We start from the raw sequence: 18,763 nt of genomic DNA, 5'->3' as shown, positions 1-18,763 counted from the left end.
TTCATATATGTGATATGTATTATAAATTACACATTATCTGCAATAGCAGCACACAGATATGGATATATATTGCTTATATTTTCTTTATGCTTCTATCAGCGCTTTAGTTGAATGAAAACCGGAAACCACGCGCACCCAGCTACTTTGCCCTGGAAGCAGTTTACACATCCACACTTACAGGCTGCTTGTTCACTTGCAGTTCAAGTGCTACAAGTCTTATGAGCTCTATGACTAACTGTCATATTTTCAATAGCTCACACCTGACGTTGAGATGAATACATGGCCGACATCATAAATCCGGAGTATGGAGGAGATCTGCAGTGTCAAGTAAGCTGTCTTTAATTTCACAGTCATATACAGTCAAGACAACCTGGCAAGTTGTGCTAAGTGTCTGTTTTGCTGTAGTATATTGATGTGGCCTGCAGAGAGCGTATAAGCATAATAGAAACTGTTGACAGAAGCACCAGAGGTCCAACAGTAGACAGTCTAACGATGCTTTAATATTGAGCTCAGATATCACTGAGAGTAAATACTGGCAGGCTGAGAAATCCCACAGCACCAGTGTTTCAACAAAACATGTTTTTTCTCTGTAACTGTTGAGAAACACAAGGGAGGAATGATTAAAATGCACATGAAAGAGCAACATGCAATTGTGCACAGATCATACAATAAAGATGAACACACACACACACACACACACACACACACACACACACACACACGAACACTGCAGGTTGCTCCCAAGGTGTCTGGATTCATTAACACCTCGGCTGTGCATGTGATGTTTGAAGCTCAGCAGGTGCTGCACAGTGCACAGAGGCCACACATTAACATACTGTGCCACCAAAACAGCATGCAAATAAGACTAAAGGTTGACACAAATTAACACCGTCACAAGCAAACATAATTAATCTTGTAGTTTTATGTTCTGACACTGATCTTAATTTTTACCCAGTTTTGTGCGTCTGATCTGATGTATTTACATGACACTCCAGTCACAGAGCCAATGCTGTCACATTACATTACAGTAGTTACACCTGATAAACAAAAATTTTTCTGAAAGCTCAGATATATCCAGCTTGGTACTATAAAAGTACCTGAAAAGTTACTCATGTCAGTCAAAGATCTTCATTTAATGTAATTAATTCCAAACTTAATGGATTTGGTGTTTGGTCAATGCACAGTATTTTAATTTTCATACAACCCTTTTGATGACATGAACACTCACAAGTTGTTAACATTGGATCTTTCCCAGCTCTACCACCAATCCCATTAGTGTCAGATTTTCTGGAAAAAGTATAACTGATGATATTTGAAAAGTGTCAAAATCAAAATGTACCACTGTTCTGAAGGTATTTTAATAATCCTCAAAGAGTTTTCTAAACATCTAGATAAAAAACATGCCATCTGTTGATTTAAAAAAAAAAAAAAAGATTTTTTAACTCATCTCACAAGTTGCAACTATATTTCCTAATCTAAGTAGCTGGAAATGACATATTTCCTTGCTTTTGTATGACAAGAAAAATATAAACAAGTTGTTCTGTATGAAAATATAAAATAATACAATGAAACTTCTCTTGACAAACAGGCAAGAATCTGGTTTGTCATGCATTTTTTCATCCATTCTGGGAATACCTTTCAGGGGAGTTGTAGGTTAAAGACATTTTGGGAAATACATGTATTCACTTTCTTGCCGAGAATTAAAGGAGATTGAGGAGATTGATACTACTCTCATGTCTGTACAGTAAATATGAAGCAGCCAGTTAGCTTAGTCTAGCACAAAGACTGTCCAAAGATAACAATATTTGCCTATCAGCACTTCCAGAGCTCACTAATTAACATGTCATATCTCATTTGTTTGTCAATAAGCATATTTCCTACAATTTTAAATAATGATAATTTTGAATATTATTTTAAACAATCCTTTTGGGTTTTTCAAAGATCACCAGGTATTTATTTTTCAGAATATCAAATGCTTACCTCTGTGGTTCAAATGTAAATGCAACACATGAGAGGCACAAACTGGGGCTAGTTGTAGTTCAATATTGTTTGCTTTTGATGTGTCTGTGCAGTTGGATTTTGACTACATAATTTAAAAAGACATTAGGTTAGAGTTTGAAGCCTTCAGTACATCAGTGGTCTAAATGCTGAATATGATTGATGTTTTTTGCTTTGTTATTGTGTCCTCTCATTTAGATTGAAGAGGTGGAGGCTCTGTCTTCCATATATGGTGATGAATGGTGTGTTATCGATGAAGCATCCAGAATATTTTGCATCAAAATATCAAACGACATGGAGGAACCAAAGCTGACAGCATGTTTGCAGGTAGAGAAAATACACCTTATATATGATTCACACGTTTCTGCCTTTGCAGTTTGTTTATAATTCAGTTCATGATTTTTCTGTATTGATCAGATAATTCTCCCACTTGATTATCCAAGCACAGCCCCTCCAATCTACCAGATCAAGTAAGTCTATTTGCCTTTCAAATTTAATCTTGAGGCGATCTGCTGAGTTGATAAAACAACATCCCACTCAAAAGCCCACTCCCCGTCCTACTCAGTAACCCTCTGTTTGTTCTCGGCTTTTGTAGTGCAGCCTGGTTGCGAGGCCCCGAGAGGGCCAGATTGGCAAACAGCCTGGAAGACCTCTATGTGTGAGTGCCTCTCATAATTTCTGACTTAACGAGGTGGTGCTGTAGAGTGATATTGGTCACAACAAAAGCTTTTCACAATTGTTTCCAGGAACAGTGCAATCTTTCTGTAGATCTGTGTCTGTTGGAGAATCCACTCTCATACAGAAATGTTTCAATCTTAACAGGGAGCATGCAGGGGAGAGCATCCTCTACCTGTGGGTGGAAAAAATTAGAGAATTCCTCGTGGAGAAATCCCAGAGCTCAGAAACAGGTGAGGTGTGAAAAATGAAATTCAGCCTTGAGGGCCACACTTCAATTTGCTATTCATAATGACCTGAAATGACACTTGATAAGACAGAAGAGCTAACTTTATAGCACGCCAAGAGCATGCATTTTCATTGTTTCTGTTGACCATTTCATCCTTCTTAATGAGAAGGATGAAACCTGTCTTAAGCTGACTTTTTAATGTTTCCATATGATTCATTTTAAAACAAAAACACTGTAAAAGAATTTGGGGCACATAATGGCTACATGTATGATGTAATGCCGAAAGACTGAGGCTAAAGCTACATATCGCAGATAAAAGGTCAGCATCCTCACCAGCTGAGGACCCATGTAGAGTAGAAACGAAGATGCCACATTGTTTGTGTGTTGCAGTGTAGAGCTATAGGGCTCTAGCTATAGTAGTATAGTACAGTAAATAAAAATGCAATGAATAACTTATTAGTTTGGCAAACGACACTATTTAAGGCAGGTTTGTCTGGAGTGTAAACTTCCCTAAGCCAATAAAGAGCTGGAGCTGTTTTCATTACTCTAATATAGTAGTGTCTTGGTTCCCACAGAGTGGATGTTCTGGTCCTGAACAGGTATTTTTCAAATGTATGCTGTAACCCCACAAAATACATTATTAACTAATGACATGCCCCTTGCCTTTGGAAAGAACACTATGTAGCTAGTTAGCCGGGCATGCTAACGTTCGCAGCTTAGGTTCAAGCCGATACTATAAACACACGCTTTAATCTACTCTTCCCACTTTTGTTCTTGTCTTTAAAGGCCTAGTGTCGCTCTTGTTAGAACCAAATGCACACCGCTTCAACATGTGAGGAAATCCAAAGCTTGACAGGTCTGCTGTGCCTAGTAACGGTTGCTAAGCTATGATTGCACAATCTCTGTCCGTGGGCAGGGTTTTAGCAAATGGTCATTCCCGCACTTTCTAAGAAGCTCGAGTGCATGATAACATCCATGCACATTAAAACCTCGGCTCTGATAAAGCCCACATTTAGATTAATTAGATTAGTTAGATATTTTTAATATAAATAAATAGGTCCAGGTGAATCTACTTCCCTTTTTGAAGTCTCATCTAATGGCGTCTTCTTTCTAAACTCTTGCTAAGATGCTCCTCCATTAGTAATACAACTATCTGTTGTGGCCTCAAGCTGCGATAAGATGAGCACAAAGGCCTGTAGCGGCATTAAAAAAAACCTTCTGTGTCTGCATTGAATGAAGATGGATATCTATGTAATGCCTTCTGTTACCTTGGCAGATTCTTTTGAAGTGTAGAAAGAGTAAAAGAAACCTAAATGAAAGATTTCCAACAAGTGTCACCCTGAATCCGGTTTTCTGGGGAGTCTGGTCTGCCTTGTTTATCTGTGGCCGAGTCCAGCAGTATCTATTATCGAGGCAGATGGTCTCTTTTCAGCAACAAGCTTGAAAAATATTAAGGGTCTGCCCCATTATTGTGTGGCATAAGTCGCCCTCTCTCTGTGATTCATGTGGTAATAAGTATAACTGCACTTTAGCCCAGAGAAGCATGATTGATGGCTTCTTCCCCATCATTCAAATGGCAGGAACATGGTGGAGAGAGAAAGAGAGATTGTGTGTGTGTGTGTGTGGGAGGAGGGGGGTGATAAGGCCGAAGATGCACATTTCACAGAAAAGGAAATGAAAACGGAGTGAATATGACAGAGAGGATGTGAAAAGTAAAGACAAATAATGGGCCTGATGATGAAGTTTGGTTGAATGAAACCAGGCAGAAAGCAAAAGATGAAAAAATATCAGAGACCAAATGGTTTTTTCACCTACTGTAAATATGAAGTCCCATTTTTCTTGCTTTTAATGAATTTTGGCAGCATATGTGGCTCTATTTGTGTGTCTCTGTATGCATGCATAGAATAAACACATTGTCACAGCATGCTTGTTAGATTTCCTGTTTTTATCGTGGTCATATAAGATTTAGCAGGGTCTTTTTTTCTTACATATGAAGAACATTCAAAGATAAAACTGGCAGTAATCTGTATTTTTCTCATTGTCAAAGAATATCATTAAAAACCCAAACCAACAATGAATTGATCCTACTAACAAGTATTGCCTCTATATCCAGAATACCTCTGTCATAACGCTCCATTATTGTCCAAAACAGTTAAAAACACATCAGTGAGCCACACTGTTGCCCTGGGTGACACGTTCCTTTATCACAGTTAACACTGTATTTTAACTCCCACATACACCGTCCTGCTGCTCTAAATACTCACTAAAAGCACCAAATTCACGACTGAAAGTTGTCCTCAATAAATGCAATTTCCCCCTGTCTGATTGAAGTTTGACAAAAACTACAATGCCCAGCTGTTTTAGGGAATTATTCAGCCTTTCTATAAGAGTAAAAGTATAAAATAAAGATGTATGTCTTCAGTAGGAATGAATGCATTTGGGAGCTACAGAGCTTTCTTACTCTATATTTCTACATACTGGCTTTCCACAATGATATTTGTACATATGTTGACCAATGAGCAACAAAACTATTACAATCATCCTGCAGGAATATACATGAGGTCACCATCACATGGTTTGTCCAGCTGTCAGTCCACTTTATACCACAAGGTTCATGATACATACATAGAATATCAGATGACTTTTCAGCAGTTCAGTAGTTGTGCAATTCCTCTTTCACTGCTGAGTCTGTCTAGAGTGTGCTTGGTTGTAAAGAACTTTAAATTAAAAAAATGGCCGCACACATAAACTAAATACACAACAATAATACTACAACACATTCATATAAATGCCAGTAAGCATTCATTTGGTGATTTTGAGTTCAAAAGACATCCAAAACAACGTGGAACTGAGCAACAGATTTGTTGGGATTAACTGGCCAAGTAAAAAAAAACAAATTAATGTCACTCAGCTCTTCTTTGAAAATTCAAACCTTTCTCAATTATTAATGACACTGCACCAAGTCAAATTTGCAGGATTCTTGTTAAAAATGATATCAGCTTCGTCATTAGTCCCAAAAATCCCGCATCAGTCAGGCTCTAGTAATTGGTGTCATCCATTATGAATAGTCTGTCTTGGTTTGTTAGGTTATGAAACCATTTCAGTGTCAGTGTCATGAAAGGGTAATTTAGTAATAAGTGGCTCAATAGGTGTCATTTTAATGACAAGCTGCCCGGCCTGCAGACAACACAATGAAGACCTTTACAGGTGGCAGGAATGGGTTGGAGAAAAAAACAACAAGCTTTTCTTTAACAAGACACTGTTTCTTACATGACCTGCCTCAGTGGATCAACCAGAAAAGGTGAACATCACTACTGAGGAGGAAGTGGATGATGATGAAGACATGCAAGACTTCAGGAATCTCAAACTGAACACAGAGAACGCACATCTCTTCATGGATCATGCAAATGGTACAGCCGACTCAATTAGCCACACACTCTGGAGTGATCAACATTAAACATGGTCATTATAAATTTGATCTTGCTGATGAAGTGATGTGTACTGTAACATTTTGTCTTGTAGATGAAGAGATGCCTCCAATAAAACATGGAAATACCATCACAGACCGACGCAGTACCTTCCAGCCTCACTTAGCACCTGTGGTGACTCCAAGACAGGTACAGCACATGTTTTTTGTAATTTCTTTACATTACTGCACAACACAAAAAACAAACTATTGCTCATATTTATGACATTTTCTATTGAAAAACTAAACATTGCCTTATTTGTCAAAGACAAACAAATGAAATGAGTTTCAGTAGAAAATTCTTGAAGAGGATATAAATGTGTTAATTCATGCAGCAACATCACAGACTGAAACATCATGTGACTGGTTCCTGCATGCTGATCTCACTCTCTAGCTTTCTGGTAACAGACCAGCTAGTCTTAAACGCGTCCACCCACTGTGAAGTGCTATTTGGACAAAAATATTTACAAATGCTGCCATCCTCCAGAAAGCAGATGCAGTGACACCCGTATAGTATTTACATATTTTCTTGGAATGGTCTGGAAGTGTTCTTTTATTTCTTTTATTTATTTATTTATGACAGCTTTATTGAAACAAGTATACAACAAGTTTACAGCAACTTGTGTATGCAGTCCATAATCACAAACACACCAGGGGGACTCAAAAAAAAGAAATAGTTCAATAAATATCTTGTAAATCGTACAGTGGTTAGAGCCGCGAAAAATGCGAAACACTCTCTCAGTGTTTGATTTGTCTGTTCTGGGCTACTGAAGAAACATGGCGGTGCAACATGGTGGGCTCCGTGGAAGAGGACCCACTCCCTATGTAGATATAAAGGGCTCATTCTTAGATAACGAAAACACAACCATTCTTATTTGCAGGTGATTATACACTAATTGAAACATACTTATGGATATTAATTCTGTTTCTGCCAAGTTCAGTCTACTAGATGCCACCAAATTCTACACACTGTACCTTTAACAATTCGGATTTGTGCAAATTAATCAAATCAAACTGTGAGGGGAGACTCCTGTCATATTCAGTGAATCCAAACAATACAATTTTCCAAAGTAAAAAAAAGTGAGAGTATATCTGCAATGAATTGTGACAATTTACTGTACAGTTTGGGAAGCTGTGGCTCAGGAGGTAGAGTGGGTTGTTCACTAATCAGAAGATTGGCGGTTCAATCCCCAGCTCCTCCAGTCCACATGTCAAAGTGTCTTTGGGCAAGATACTGAGCCCCAAATTGCTCCTGAAGGTGTGTGTGTGTGTGTGTGTGTGTGTGTGTGTGTGTGTGTGTGTGTGTGTGTGTGTGTGTGTGTGTGTGTGTGTGTGTGTGTGTGTGTGTGTGTGAGAGAGAATGTCCTGATGAGCAGGTTGGCATCTTGCATGGCAGCCTCTGAAATCAGTGTATGAATGTGTGTGAATGGGTGAATGTTTGCATGTAGTGTAAAGTGCTTTGAGTAGTCGGGAGACTAGAAAGGCGCTATATAAATGCAGTTCATTTACCATTTTGTTTTATATGGGAGCAAGACCAAAATAAATGTAGCAGCTCTTCTCTGAGCTCCCCACAAAAGGTAGAGCTTACATCAATGTCTTTCTTGAGATTCTGTAAATAATGAGTAGTTGGATAAAACCTGTGAAGCATTTTAAAGGATATTTCTTTGATTTTGTTAATTAAAAAAACTTATGCGGCAACAGCCAAAATCTTTCCTAACAAATATCTCCAACAAATTTGGACCAATATGATAAGGCAGAGGGTACCTATGATGTCTTGTTGAAAAGGTTGATGGATTGCCTCATTTTTATTCTTAGTTTCTTTAAAATCAGTGGTAACTGTGTATTAAACAGTTAGCTGTTATGAATTGGCTCTTCAGTTTGACATTCCATAATAATCCAAGTTCACAACCCAGCCTAGCTAGTTAGCTGACAAGCTAGGTAGCATGTGCAGCCTAGGTGAAGTTTGTTACTGTCTGACATTAACAGTAAATTATAGCTGTAATGTGCATTACTCAGACAGCATAATTTTCAACCTAACTTGGTTTTGACTCCCTTTTCTTACACACACAGGATTTTCAGTACAAATGCAGTTTATATATAACCCTGTGCTGAAGCACCTAGAGCACAGGGTAAAATCCTTGTCTCAGCAGTTTTCATAAACAATAGAGCAGATGTATGACATGCAAGGTGAAGTGAGGAATATGTCATGATAATCATTGTTCTGCCTGTTGTGTGTTGCAGGTTAAAATGGTCCTGGAGAAGCTGTACGAAAACAAGAAGATTGCTAGTGCCACACATAACATTTATGCATACAGGTCGGTGATATCAGCTATATACTGTGTGCATGTAGTGTCACAGTGCATACAGTGTATACTATAAATATATATATATATATATATATATACATATATAAGCTATGAAAAAGGGCACAATAAAGCAAAAAACTGAAGGCTTTCTAACAGTATAGTGTATAATATCACACAGTATTGTGTATGTGTTTGCTGACATGTGCTTGCCTGTGTGTGCAGTTTTTTTTTTTTGCGTGGTTTAATGAAGTCAATGTTGAGCTGCTGATACACTGCCTGGGTGATCATTACTCACAGGGAGGAGATGTTGACATTTAAACCACATAAAAAAAAAAAAAAAAACTTTTATGTTGAAGAGGCTGCCACAGTCACAATATCATTCTCTGACAAAACTGTTTTAATCCTCTTCCACCTAATGCCAAGCTGTTGTGATTCTGTCTGTTGCAGAATTTACTGTGAGGACAAGCACAGCTTCCTACAGGACTGTGAAGATGATGGCGAGACAGCAGCAGGGGGAAGATTACTCCATTTACTGCAGGTTATCATTTCACTCAGAAAATACTGACCTTGACTCATGAGTCTTTCAGCTGCATACCAAGCAGTATGTTGTACTTGTTAAAAAGGGAAAAAAATGCAAAAGGAGCTGATAAAGTAGTCAGTAGAGTGTTCAGAATCGATATTACAACCACATTATCACATTTTCTTGTTTTATCCAACTTTCTTTTGGCTTCTGCCAATTGTTGTCTGCTCTAAGCTGCCTTGTTCAGTTTCACAGTCTGCACAATTTGGTATCTGGTGTGTAATTGTTTGAGTAAGGAGCTTTCCACAGACTCCCACAGTACACTACTTAAAATGTTTTGTGTGGTAGTTCAGTATCCTGTATACCTTATATAATAATGATAAGTATTTCATGATATGTTCCCTATAAACAACACAAAGTATATGTGTGTGATATGTGAAAAATACAAGTTTACTGGCCCTCAAAAAGATGTAAGTAACTCTTAATGAAGATGCCAGATGGTTTGAAAATGGACAGGCTACTGCACCATCAGTTCTGAAAAAAGCTACAGTATTACACCATCAAGGCTCAATAGCCTCTGTTTCAGTAGACATGGGAACATTTAATAAAAGGTGTGAATATTGTATTATATACATAATTTATTTGTAGGACATCATGATGTAGGGCTGCAACAAGCAATTATTTTCATTGTTGACTGAGCTGAATTCATTTTCTGATTCAATTTATGAATTGTTTATCCTATAAAATTACAGAAATTTGAGTGAATGAAAGTGAATAAGACTAAATATCTATGCTATAGCCATGCTCTGTGACGATGTATAGCACTTAGGTACAGCAATGCTTAGAAATGAATACTAAGATCAGAAAATGCTAAAGTGCGGATGTTTAGCAGATATAATGCTTACTATGTTCACCATCTTAGTTTAGCGCATGCTAACATTGGCTAATCAGTGCACAACACAAAGTACAGCTGAGGCTGATGGGAAAATGAATTCCTCCTGAGGGGAACATGAATGTTTGTACCAAATTTCATGGCAAACCATGACAGTCCATTTCAAACCACTAATGTCAACCTCATAGAGGAGAAGAGAAAAAGTCAGGACATCACCAAAGTCAGTAGGATACATCGTCTGGGGACCATCAATGTACAAAATTATGTGCCAGTGCACTCAACTGATGTTAACATATTTCAGTCTGAACCAAACTGATGGGCCATCTGCTAGACTGAGATTGCCATTCATAGCCAAACCATTAGCGTTGCTAAAAAAAATGTCATGTCATGATGTAGGGGTATAATCCTTGATTATTTTAGTAGTTTGTTAAACTGGCAAATTGCCTAGATCCTGAGATGACATCTTCAAATAGAATTCAAGCAGGTTTAAGGATTTGAGGAGTGTGACTGGATTGTATCGATGTCCGCTCCAAATAAACCTTTGAGAAAAAAGAAATGAATGAAAATAATATCATTATATCATGAAAACACCACCAGAAATCAAAACAGTTCATGGTTTGATGTTGATTTTAACACTTCATGTTTAATAATTATCAGAACTATTAGTACTTCATTAGACAGGTTATTTTATTCATTTATTTTAGCTTATTAGGGATGATTATATTGTCTATTATATCTCATGAATCAGTACCACAATGTGAATATTGCTCTGCCTGCAATCAGAGCCTTTTAGACATTTACTGTATTTTGGTAAGTGTACTTGAGAAAATTATAACTACACAGAGATGAAGCCTGCACGGTTCTACAAGGGGAAATGGCAGCATTAATAAGACCCACACTGCTAGTATTTACATAATTTGTAAATTTCCACCCAGTCCCTCTCCAGGGAAATTTGGTCCCACGACAGTAATTTCACACAAGTATTAATCTTTTCATTTCTCATATCAACAAGGCACTTGTCACTGCGCGTGTTGTCAGATGGCACTATGATTCACACGCACACACCCACATCACGCTAAAATGTGCAATTGTCCACACACTTTTTGTTTCCCTGTAATATTGAATGAAGGCCAGTGACAAGACAAAAAGTTTCTTCTGATTAGAGCTCAGTGTTGACTTATGGTAGTTCTGTCATACTCATTACCAGGGAGCGCTGAGTTGTGTCAAGCTTTTCCAGATGAGATCCATGACTCTTGTCAAAGTTCATACTCATTTATAAGATGACAGCAGCCATCTATGCCAGTGTGACATTTAGAGAAATAAATCAGTGTGAAGTAGTGCATTGGATTCTTGGTGTGTATGTCAGAAACTGTGACCCTCTGCACATGATTCAAATGAATCAAGCTGTCTTTGACTAGCAGAGTTCCCTCTGAAAACCATATAAAAAATATATCACTCAGCTCAGACAGTTTTGGCTTTAATTTTCTTAGATTATCTTTTAGGTATTCGAAAAAAAGGCAAAAAAATTTACATTATATGTTTTTTTTCTGGGAACCTCAGCTCCCTAAAACAATTCCTTGCCGTTCCATTTGCATATTTCACTACAAGTCTTCACATTAAAGCTGCTCTAATCAATATTCTTATATTAAAAATGAGTCAAATGACTTATGTGTAATGTTAAAGGAGTTGCTTGTAGTGATGAACTCACAGAGAGTAACTCAACCCTGCAGTTCCCCACAGCTCTACTGAGCAATTTAGTATCATTCAGCTCATTGTTTTGGTTTTATGGACCGCAACTTTACTGTTTTGATTCACTCTCACAGCTCTCATCAGTGTCTTTTACATATGCAGGCCAGTGTTTTCAGCTAAAAAAAACCCAACAACCTAAAGACCCATTGTACACTGCCAGCCCAGCAACAAATGGCAGAAAGCAACGTCAGCAACTACCTAATTAGCCAGAAATATCTGGCAGCTAAAGAGCCTGATATTTCCCTCATGAGTTGGTTGAGACCAAAGACAGAGCTAAAAGGGAGGTGAATATTGGACTTTCATTAGTAGGGTGATGAGAAATACTACTCCAAAGGAATGCTAATGTTGCTCTACGTTTAAATAGCCAACTGTTTGCTAACACGTTTACCATATCATCTTAGAAGGTGATAATTTGTCATTTCTACAGCTTGTTTCCGCTGCCCCTGTGTGGCCAAAAACTCAATTATTGGAGGTTTAAGTTACTTTTTATCAGTTTCGGACCATATGAAAATCTCTGCTTCCTAAGACAACCAGTAAACAAAGTCATTAGTTAAAACAGGGAAATGTAAACTCATCAACTTCCTTTCGTATGTGCCTTTCTTAACTCACATGGACAGATTCAAAGATGCACTATCAGGTCACTTCCAGCAGCTGACTGACCTTCTGTAACTGGAGTGATGGCATCAGGTCCTCTGTCCCTCTGTTCATCCTTTTGAGCAACATACTGATTAATCTTCTGCTTGTAACATTCTCAGCATACTGAGCAATTTACATGAAGAGCTTTCTCCTTAATCTATTCTTCTCTAATCTCATTTTGCTCCACAACCCTTTCTTCCCATTTCCTCATTTAGATTTGTGCTTTCTGCCAGTGAAGATGGAAGTGTGAGATGATGAATAAAAGAAGGATTTGACTGATAGTGTCAACTGCCAGATGTGGAGGGATCCCCTCAAATGACAGACTGCACTGTTTGTGTGTGTTGCGGTGCAGAGCCAAATTCTCCTCTTCATGTCAAAATGACAGTCTGCCATTTCGGGGAATTTGCTTATTTGCTATACATTTGGAGAATAGTGTCAATTTAATCTCTCTTCAGTAGAGGTTGGTGGAGGACATGTTAGCTTAGCTTAGCACAGTGAAGACAGGCAATACAACTACCCATTGTTAAAAGTAAAAATCCATTCCAACAAATCTAAATTCAGTGCACATTATGTCTTGTTACCTCGCAAACCAGTCAACAGCTCACCAAAATCACCTGGGTTTTGCTTTGAGGACAGGAATTCTGAGCAATCACTGTTGTTGCTCAAGAAATAGCTTCAAAGCTTAAGACAAGGACTTGTTAAACAACATTGTTTTACATGTGTTGAATACACACATACATGTTTTAACCATAAACACATCACTGGGCATGATCTTTTAAGTTGATATGGTGAACAGTTTCTTATTTACATATCCAGCAGATATGGAGCAACAATTTAGTCACGTTCCTGGCGACCTGACTTACGTGAGTCCAATATTATCTGTTTTAGCTCTGTTTTTGGTCTCAACCATCTCCTGATGATGAGAGCACTGACAGTGAAAACAGTTAAGTTGCAGGCCAGAAAACTAAAACATTGAGCTGAAAGATGCGAGAGGAGCTGCAGAGGTGGATGATAATTACTGAGGGTTGGTCATATAGGAGCAACCTCTTTCTCATACACAGAGTAATTTCATCCATTGTTAATATGAAAATTTTGAGTGGAGCAGCTTTAATTGTATTTTTTATGCTATTTAAAGTTGCAATACACAACATTCAGCCACTAGATCTAGCACTATAGCACCGACATCTCAGACCAAAACAAATGTGTGTCATTTACTCAATAAAGTTGGAAAAAAAAGAAAGCCGACAATTCATGAAACTCACATCAAACTGTCAAACTAGGCAGTGCTGATCATATATGGATCAAGATTCATTCACTGCTCAGATCACCATTACTCCACTATATCTTTACATAGCAAGTAATTGCTTGCTGTAATCCAGTGAGGCTCAGTGTCATTTATTGGACTTTTAATGGTTTTATGGTTCCCCTTTTTAACAGATTTTTTTTATTGCTATGGGAATATATTTTTATATTTATTTGAGTTTATATTTATGGTTTTATTTTATGTTATTTTGTGGGTATTTATATCTTTTGTAAACAATGTTGGCTGACTATGATTTGAGCACTGTGATTTCCGAGAATTTTACAAATTAATAAATTGAACCTTGAACCTTTAGTTTATGCGCTAACCATAGCTAAACAGGTCCCGGAGCTACATATTGAACTCACAAAGAGGAAAGTGAAATTAATCTTCTCATCTATTTCTGTAGAAGACAGCAGATAGTCAAATGTCCACACATTTCGGACTGACACCTGATGCCAAAATACAGCTAATGGAGATTAATTCACTGTGTCACTGGTGTGAAACATTTGCCTGCCAGAGAGGGATGTTTGTGTCACAGTTTTCAACCTGTATGTCTAATGGTAATTCCTCTGACTTCATCCTGTCTCTCTCTTTGTATGTGCAATATGTTTTTCTCTATTTGTCTCATGCCCCTCTATCTCTGATTCACACTCACTTCACAAATACCCTGTGTTTTTCTCTCACTACAGATTCTGGATGTGCGTAATGTCATGGTGGTCGTGTCTCGATGGTATGGTGGTATTTTATTGGGTCCTGACCGCTTCAAACACATCAACAACTGTGCTAGAAACATCCTGGTGGAGGAAGGATACACTGCCACGGTGAGATGCTCGCTTGGCCTTTCTCAGATATCTCTGTCATCTTCCACTGACACATCAGTCAATTTTGACTTTGCTGTCAGTTTTCTGATGCTGGAAACCACCTGATATCTTGTAGTTTAATTGACGTTACACCCTAATGTTCCTCCAATTATCTGAAAACAAATAGACAGAATTTTTTTGAAAACAGAGACCCCTTTCAACACTGTGATGCAATATACTATATAGTTGCAGGTTATAGTGAGACATAGATTTATTATAATAATATAGAGTGTCTGTTCACCTTGCTTTGTGTTTCCACAGTAACTCCTTTATAGCTGTCACATTAGGCATATTGGTTCATTTGAAGTGTTTGGTTGCCACATGTTCTGGAGACCAAACACTTTCTCCTCGCTTTCGCCTGCCTGAAGTTAAGTCCAGTCTGCTTTGAAGTTGTCTTTGTGTTCTGCAAAGTTATTCAATTGATGACATGATTTATGTTTGAGCTGTCTCCATACATAGATTAAAGGTACGGCGAACCAACTCTTACAAGTATCCTTCTTCAAAACCCCAACAACTCACTGTAAAAAATGCACTGCACTTGATTTCTTCCCTATCCTCACAGCAAAGCCTCCATTTCGCCTATACTTCAAGCCTGGACTCTGTGACAACTAATTAGAGGACACTACCTGTGGATGTAGGATTTAAAACCTTTCATGTTCATAAAGTGCTTTAGATATTAACAATAACAGTTTAAAATCTATTCTAAAATGAACAGCTTAGTTTTAGTTGGCTTGGGCCATCTGAAGCCTGTCTAAATCTTTTTGACAGATCAAAAGAGGATTGCAATAATCCAGACCTGATACATATCTACAGTAAATGTGATAAATGAAAGCATGTAGGTTAGTTACATTGTCATTAAGGCAGACTAAATCTCTGTTTTTTGTTACCATTGAATATTTGAATTATCTGAATGTAGACCAGAATGGGCAGTAACTGTTGCATGATGTACTGAGGGCCAATATTTGGTCAGAGTTTACCTGTAGGACATATCCACCAGGCAGTCCTGCAGAGCCCGTAGTCAGTAAGCATTATCTGAGGGCATAAGTGGGTGTTTTGGTGTCTGATAAGCCTTCAAATTCATGGATCTGTTACTCAAACTGGACTTCCAGGACTGCATTTCATGTGTCACCGGTACCTGAAGCAACACCGCCCACCAACAGAGCCCCTTGCGCTGTTTTAATGCTGCTCTAATGTCAGCATGCTCACAACAACAATGCATACTGATGTTTAGCAGGTATAATGTTTATCAGCTGAGGGTGATGGGAATGTCATTAGGTCTGTGGGTATTTACTGTAGTCATAAACCAAAGTACTGCAAATTTTGGCATGCTGGTGGCGCCTGATGAAAAAGATCACAGAAGTTACTTCAGTTCTTCCTAAAGGAAATATGCATGTCTGAACCAAATTTCATTGCAATCTATCCAATAGTTTACAAGTTCACAAAGATTTTAAACAAATATCCACCAGCTGATGGCGCTAGGGGAAGCGTCAAGGGATTTCATCCTCTAGGGACCATGAATGTCAACAAAATTTTATAGCAATTTATACAAAAGTTGTTTTTTTCCAAGTAATTTGTTTTGGCAATGTATATGCCTTTATTGGACAGCTGACAGTGGCGAGATGACAGAAAATGAAGGGAGAGGGGGGGGGGGGAGCATTTCAGGCTCGACAAAAGTGGTGGACCAAACAACCCACATAGCCATTCCTAGAGTAATGCCTTATGAAGTATGGCTTATGAAATGACAATGGTGGCTAATAACACTGCCAAGACTCTTGGCAAGAGAAAGCAATTACACAGAAATAAAACAGGACCCAGAATTGACCTTTGAGGTACACCAATTTAATATTCATCTGTGAAGAAACACAGAACTTTCTGTTGTCTATATAATAAACAAAAAACTTCAGGTCCTTCAGGTCAGTTCTAGAAATGTCACAGTTCCTCAGCCTGTCAATCAATATGCGATGGTTGGTTGTATTAAAAGCTGTGCATTGCTTATCAACAATTTCTTCCAGTATTTTTTAGGTGAAGAGTAAATTGGAAATAACTGAAGGAGAACAGAGTGAGAACAATTTTGCCATAGGTTAATCCAAATTTAGATAAATCCTCTGACTACTTGGATTGGGTTTAAGAGGAAAATAGACTACAGCAAAGAAAACAGGAGCTGAGCCACTAGTTTTACACCTCAGGACCTCACAAAAGGAAAGGTTGCTGCCACTTACTCTACGGCATGCGAGTTCCTTATTAAAAACAGTAACAAGCTACTTCTTGTTACCTCAAACTGCTGAGAAACTCCAATCTGAAAAGGGGAGGCAAAACCTTTATGGCAATAGTGAGTACAAACAAAGAAGATAATCGGAGAGTGACTGGCTTACAGCCCCAATACAAACACCATACGAGGTTATGAAGAGGCTGCGTGAATCCACATTTTCTTTGAACATTTGTCACTGTGCTTTATGTAACAGCATCATCATTCATGCTTGCTTTTTGTCCAGACAAGCTGTTAAAATGTCGGGAGATCTACACGTTGGCAGCCTGGATTGTCAGAGCAATAATTAGTTCAGGATGTTTTATAAGAGTACTTAAGAATACAATGTTTGGTTTGATGCAATTGTTGGAACACATTAAAATAGTATGGTGTTTGCCAATCAGTACAGTGTACATTTTGCACATTTCACTAAGGCAGGGAAACAGCAGGAGTCCAGACAAAAGTGTCTGTCAAAAATTGAGTAATGATCCGGCAAACAGCACTCAAATATTGAGCTTGGAGAAAGCTTTGGCACTGTTAAGTGGAGTGCTAATGTAAGGTAATCATTAGTCTGTTCATTCTCTAATCTGTCCCTCTTATTTCACAGGATGAGGCCACCAAACCAGGAGGGAAGACCAAAAAGCCAAAAAGCAAGAAGACAAAATGAATTTCAAAAGAAAACTTTTATTTTTTTAAACATGTTTTCACATCTTTGCTGCTGAATTCAGTGAAAATGACATTTGTAGATGATTCAGATGAATGGAGGGAGTCAAGCAGGGGTTGTTTCAATTAAAAATAATTTATTGAAAATAACTAGTATTAAAATGTCTTTTAGAAATTTTGAATTGTTATTTTAGCTGATCACTTTAACTCTGCAATTTATATTTTTGACTGATAAGCCTTGAAATGAAATGTTCAGAGTTTTCATTAAAGCAATCAAACCATGGGATTTGTCCAGAAAATATGACTCTGACATTAGCAAAAACTCATACCAGGATAATTGACCCATTTTATTAGAAAGCAACATAATCATTACACATTTGAAACGATGATTTTGTTCACGAGAAACCAAATACATGACCATATTTTTTCACTGTTCATTTTAAATTATAATGCTCCATTTGGTCTTGATGTGGACACACTCCTTTTAAGTGTTAATTCAGCTTTCAGCAAAATCTGAATGAGGTTCATACACAATTTATTCAGCATTTCCAAGAATTATGATCAGACATGACTGCTCAACAAAAGGAAGTTCACAGAGTTTCACTGATGCAAACACTCTCACATACAATTTATGTCCGTTTTCCCCAATGCAATGGGTGCATTTGACATCCACTTAAAGCCTGCTAAATATTCAACTTCTTGCAGCTGCGTGTTCTCTCAGAGCACATTGGTTCCTGAGGGGTTTTTCCCCCACCTCTCCGTTTTGGTGTCACTTGATCCCTGGGAAGACACGGTCTGGATATTAACCACTCTTGGGGCTGGCATTAAGCAGCGGAGGACTGCTTTCTAAAAATATCCCGGGCTCATCTGTGCGCTTGGGAGTTTGGTTTTCACTGGCTCATCCCAACTACTGTGAGGTAAAAAAAAAAAAGTTGACTTTTATCTGTGTTCAGTATCTTGTGTCAATGGAATGAAACTGATAACCTGATCCAAGAAGGACATTTCATTTAAATGGTAACTGGCTCACAATATGCTGAGATTCCTGAAATTTCCTCCATGTCTGTGCACAAAGCTGTCTGTTCATTTCAGCCATTGAGAATAATTACAACTAATTCACTTAGCTGAGCGATTTTTCTCCCTGAAAAGCTGTCATCATGCTGAACTCATCATCTCAGCCCTTAATCATATTTTTTAGAGGCTTGTGAAGAGCTCATGGAGCTA

General features: G+C 38.0%; 1 protein-coding gene across 1 annotated transcript; it reads left to right on the top strand.

The window, feature by feature from the left end:
- The first annotated feature begins 137 nt into the window (after positions 1-137).
- On the top strand, positions 138-17,825 carry impact (impact RWD domain protein). Its single transcript, XM_042415544.1, has 11 exons — positions 138-327; positions 2,197-2,325; positions 2,416-2,468; positions 2,594-2,656; positions 2,821-2,906; positions 6,187-6,312; positions 6,425-6,519; positions 8,610-8,683; positions 9,122-9,212; positions 14,464-14,595; positions 17,487-17,825. The coding sequence occupies exons 1-11, from the start codon at positions 280-282 to the stop codon at positions 17,544-17,546; spliced, it is 957 nt and encodes a 318-aa protein (XP_042271478.1). The 5' UTR covers positions 138-279; the 3' UTR covers positions 17,547-17,825.
- Positions 17,826-18,763: the final 938 nt, after the last annotated feature.

The sequence above is a fragment of the Thunnus maccoyii genome, chromosome 7 (assembly GCF_910596095.1).
Source record: "Thunnus maccoyii chromosome 7, fThuMac1.1, whole genome shotgun sequence".
Taxonomy (NCBI): domain Eukaryota; kingdom Metazoa; phylum Chordata; class Actinopteri; order Scombriformes; family Scombridae; genus Thunnus; species Thunnus maccoyii.
Note: the sequence above shows the minus strand (reverse complement) of the source record. Positions and strands in the feature narration are given on the sequence as shown.

What these genes read in the sequence shown, in the direction of transcription:
- impact (XM_042415544.1), top strand. Translation starts at nt 280, where the DNA reads ATGGCCGACATCATAAATCCGGAGTATGGAGGAGATCTGCAGTGTCAA. An exon ending in ATCCCAGAGCTCAGAAACAG is followed by an intron (nt 2,907 to 6,186) that starts GTGAGGTGTGAA and finishes GACCTGCCTCAG; the next exon opens with TGGATCAACCAGAAAAGGTG. An exon ending in AGGAAGGATACACTGCCACG is followed by an intron (nt 14,596 to 17,486) that starts GTGAGATGCTCG and finishes CTTATTTCACAG; the next exon opens with GATGAGGCCACCAAACCAGG.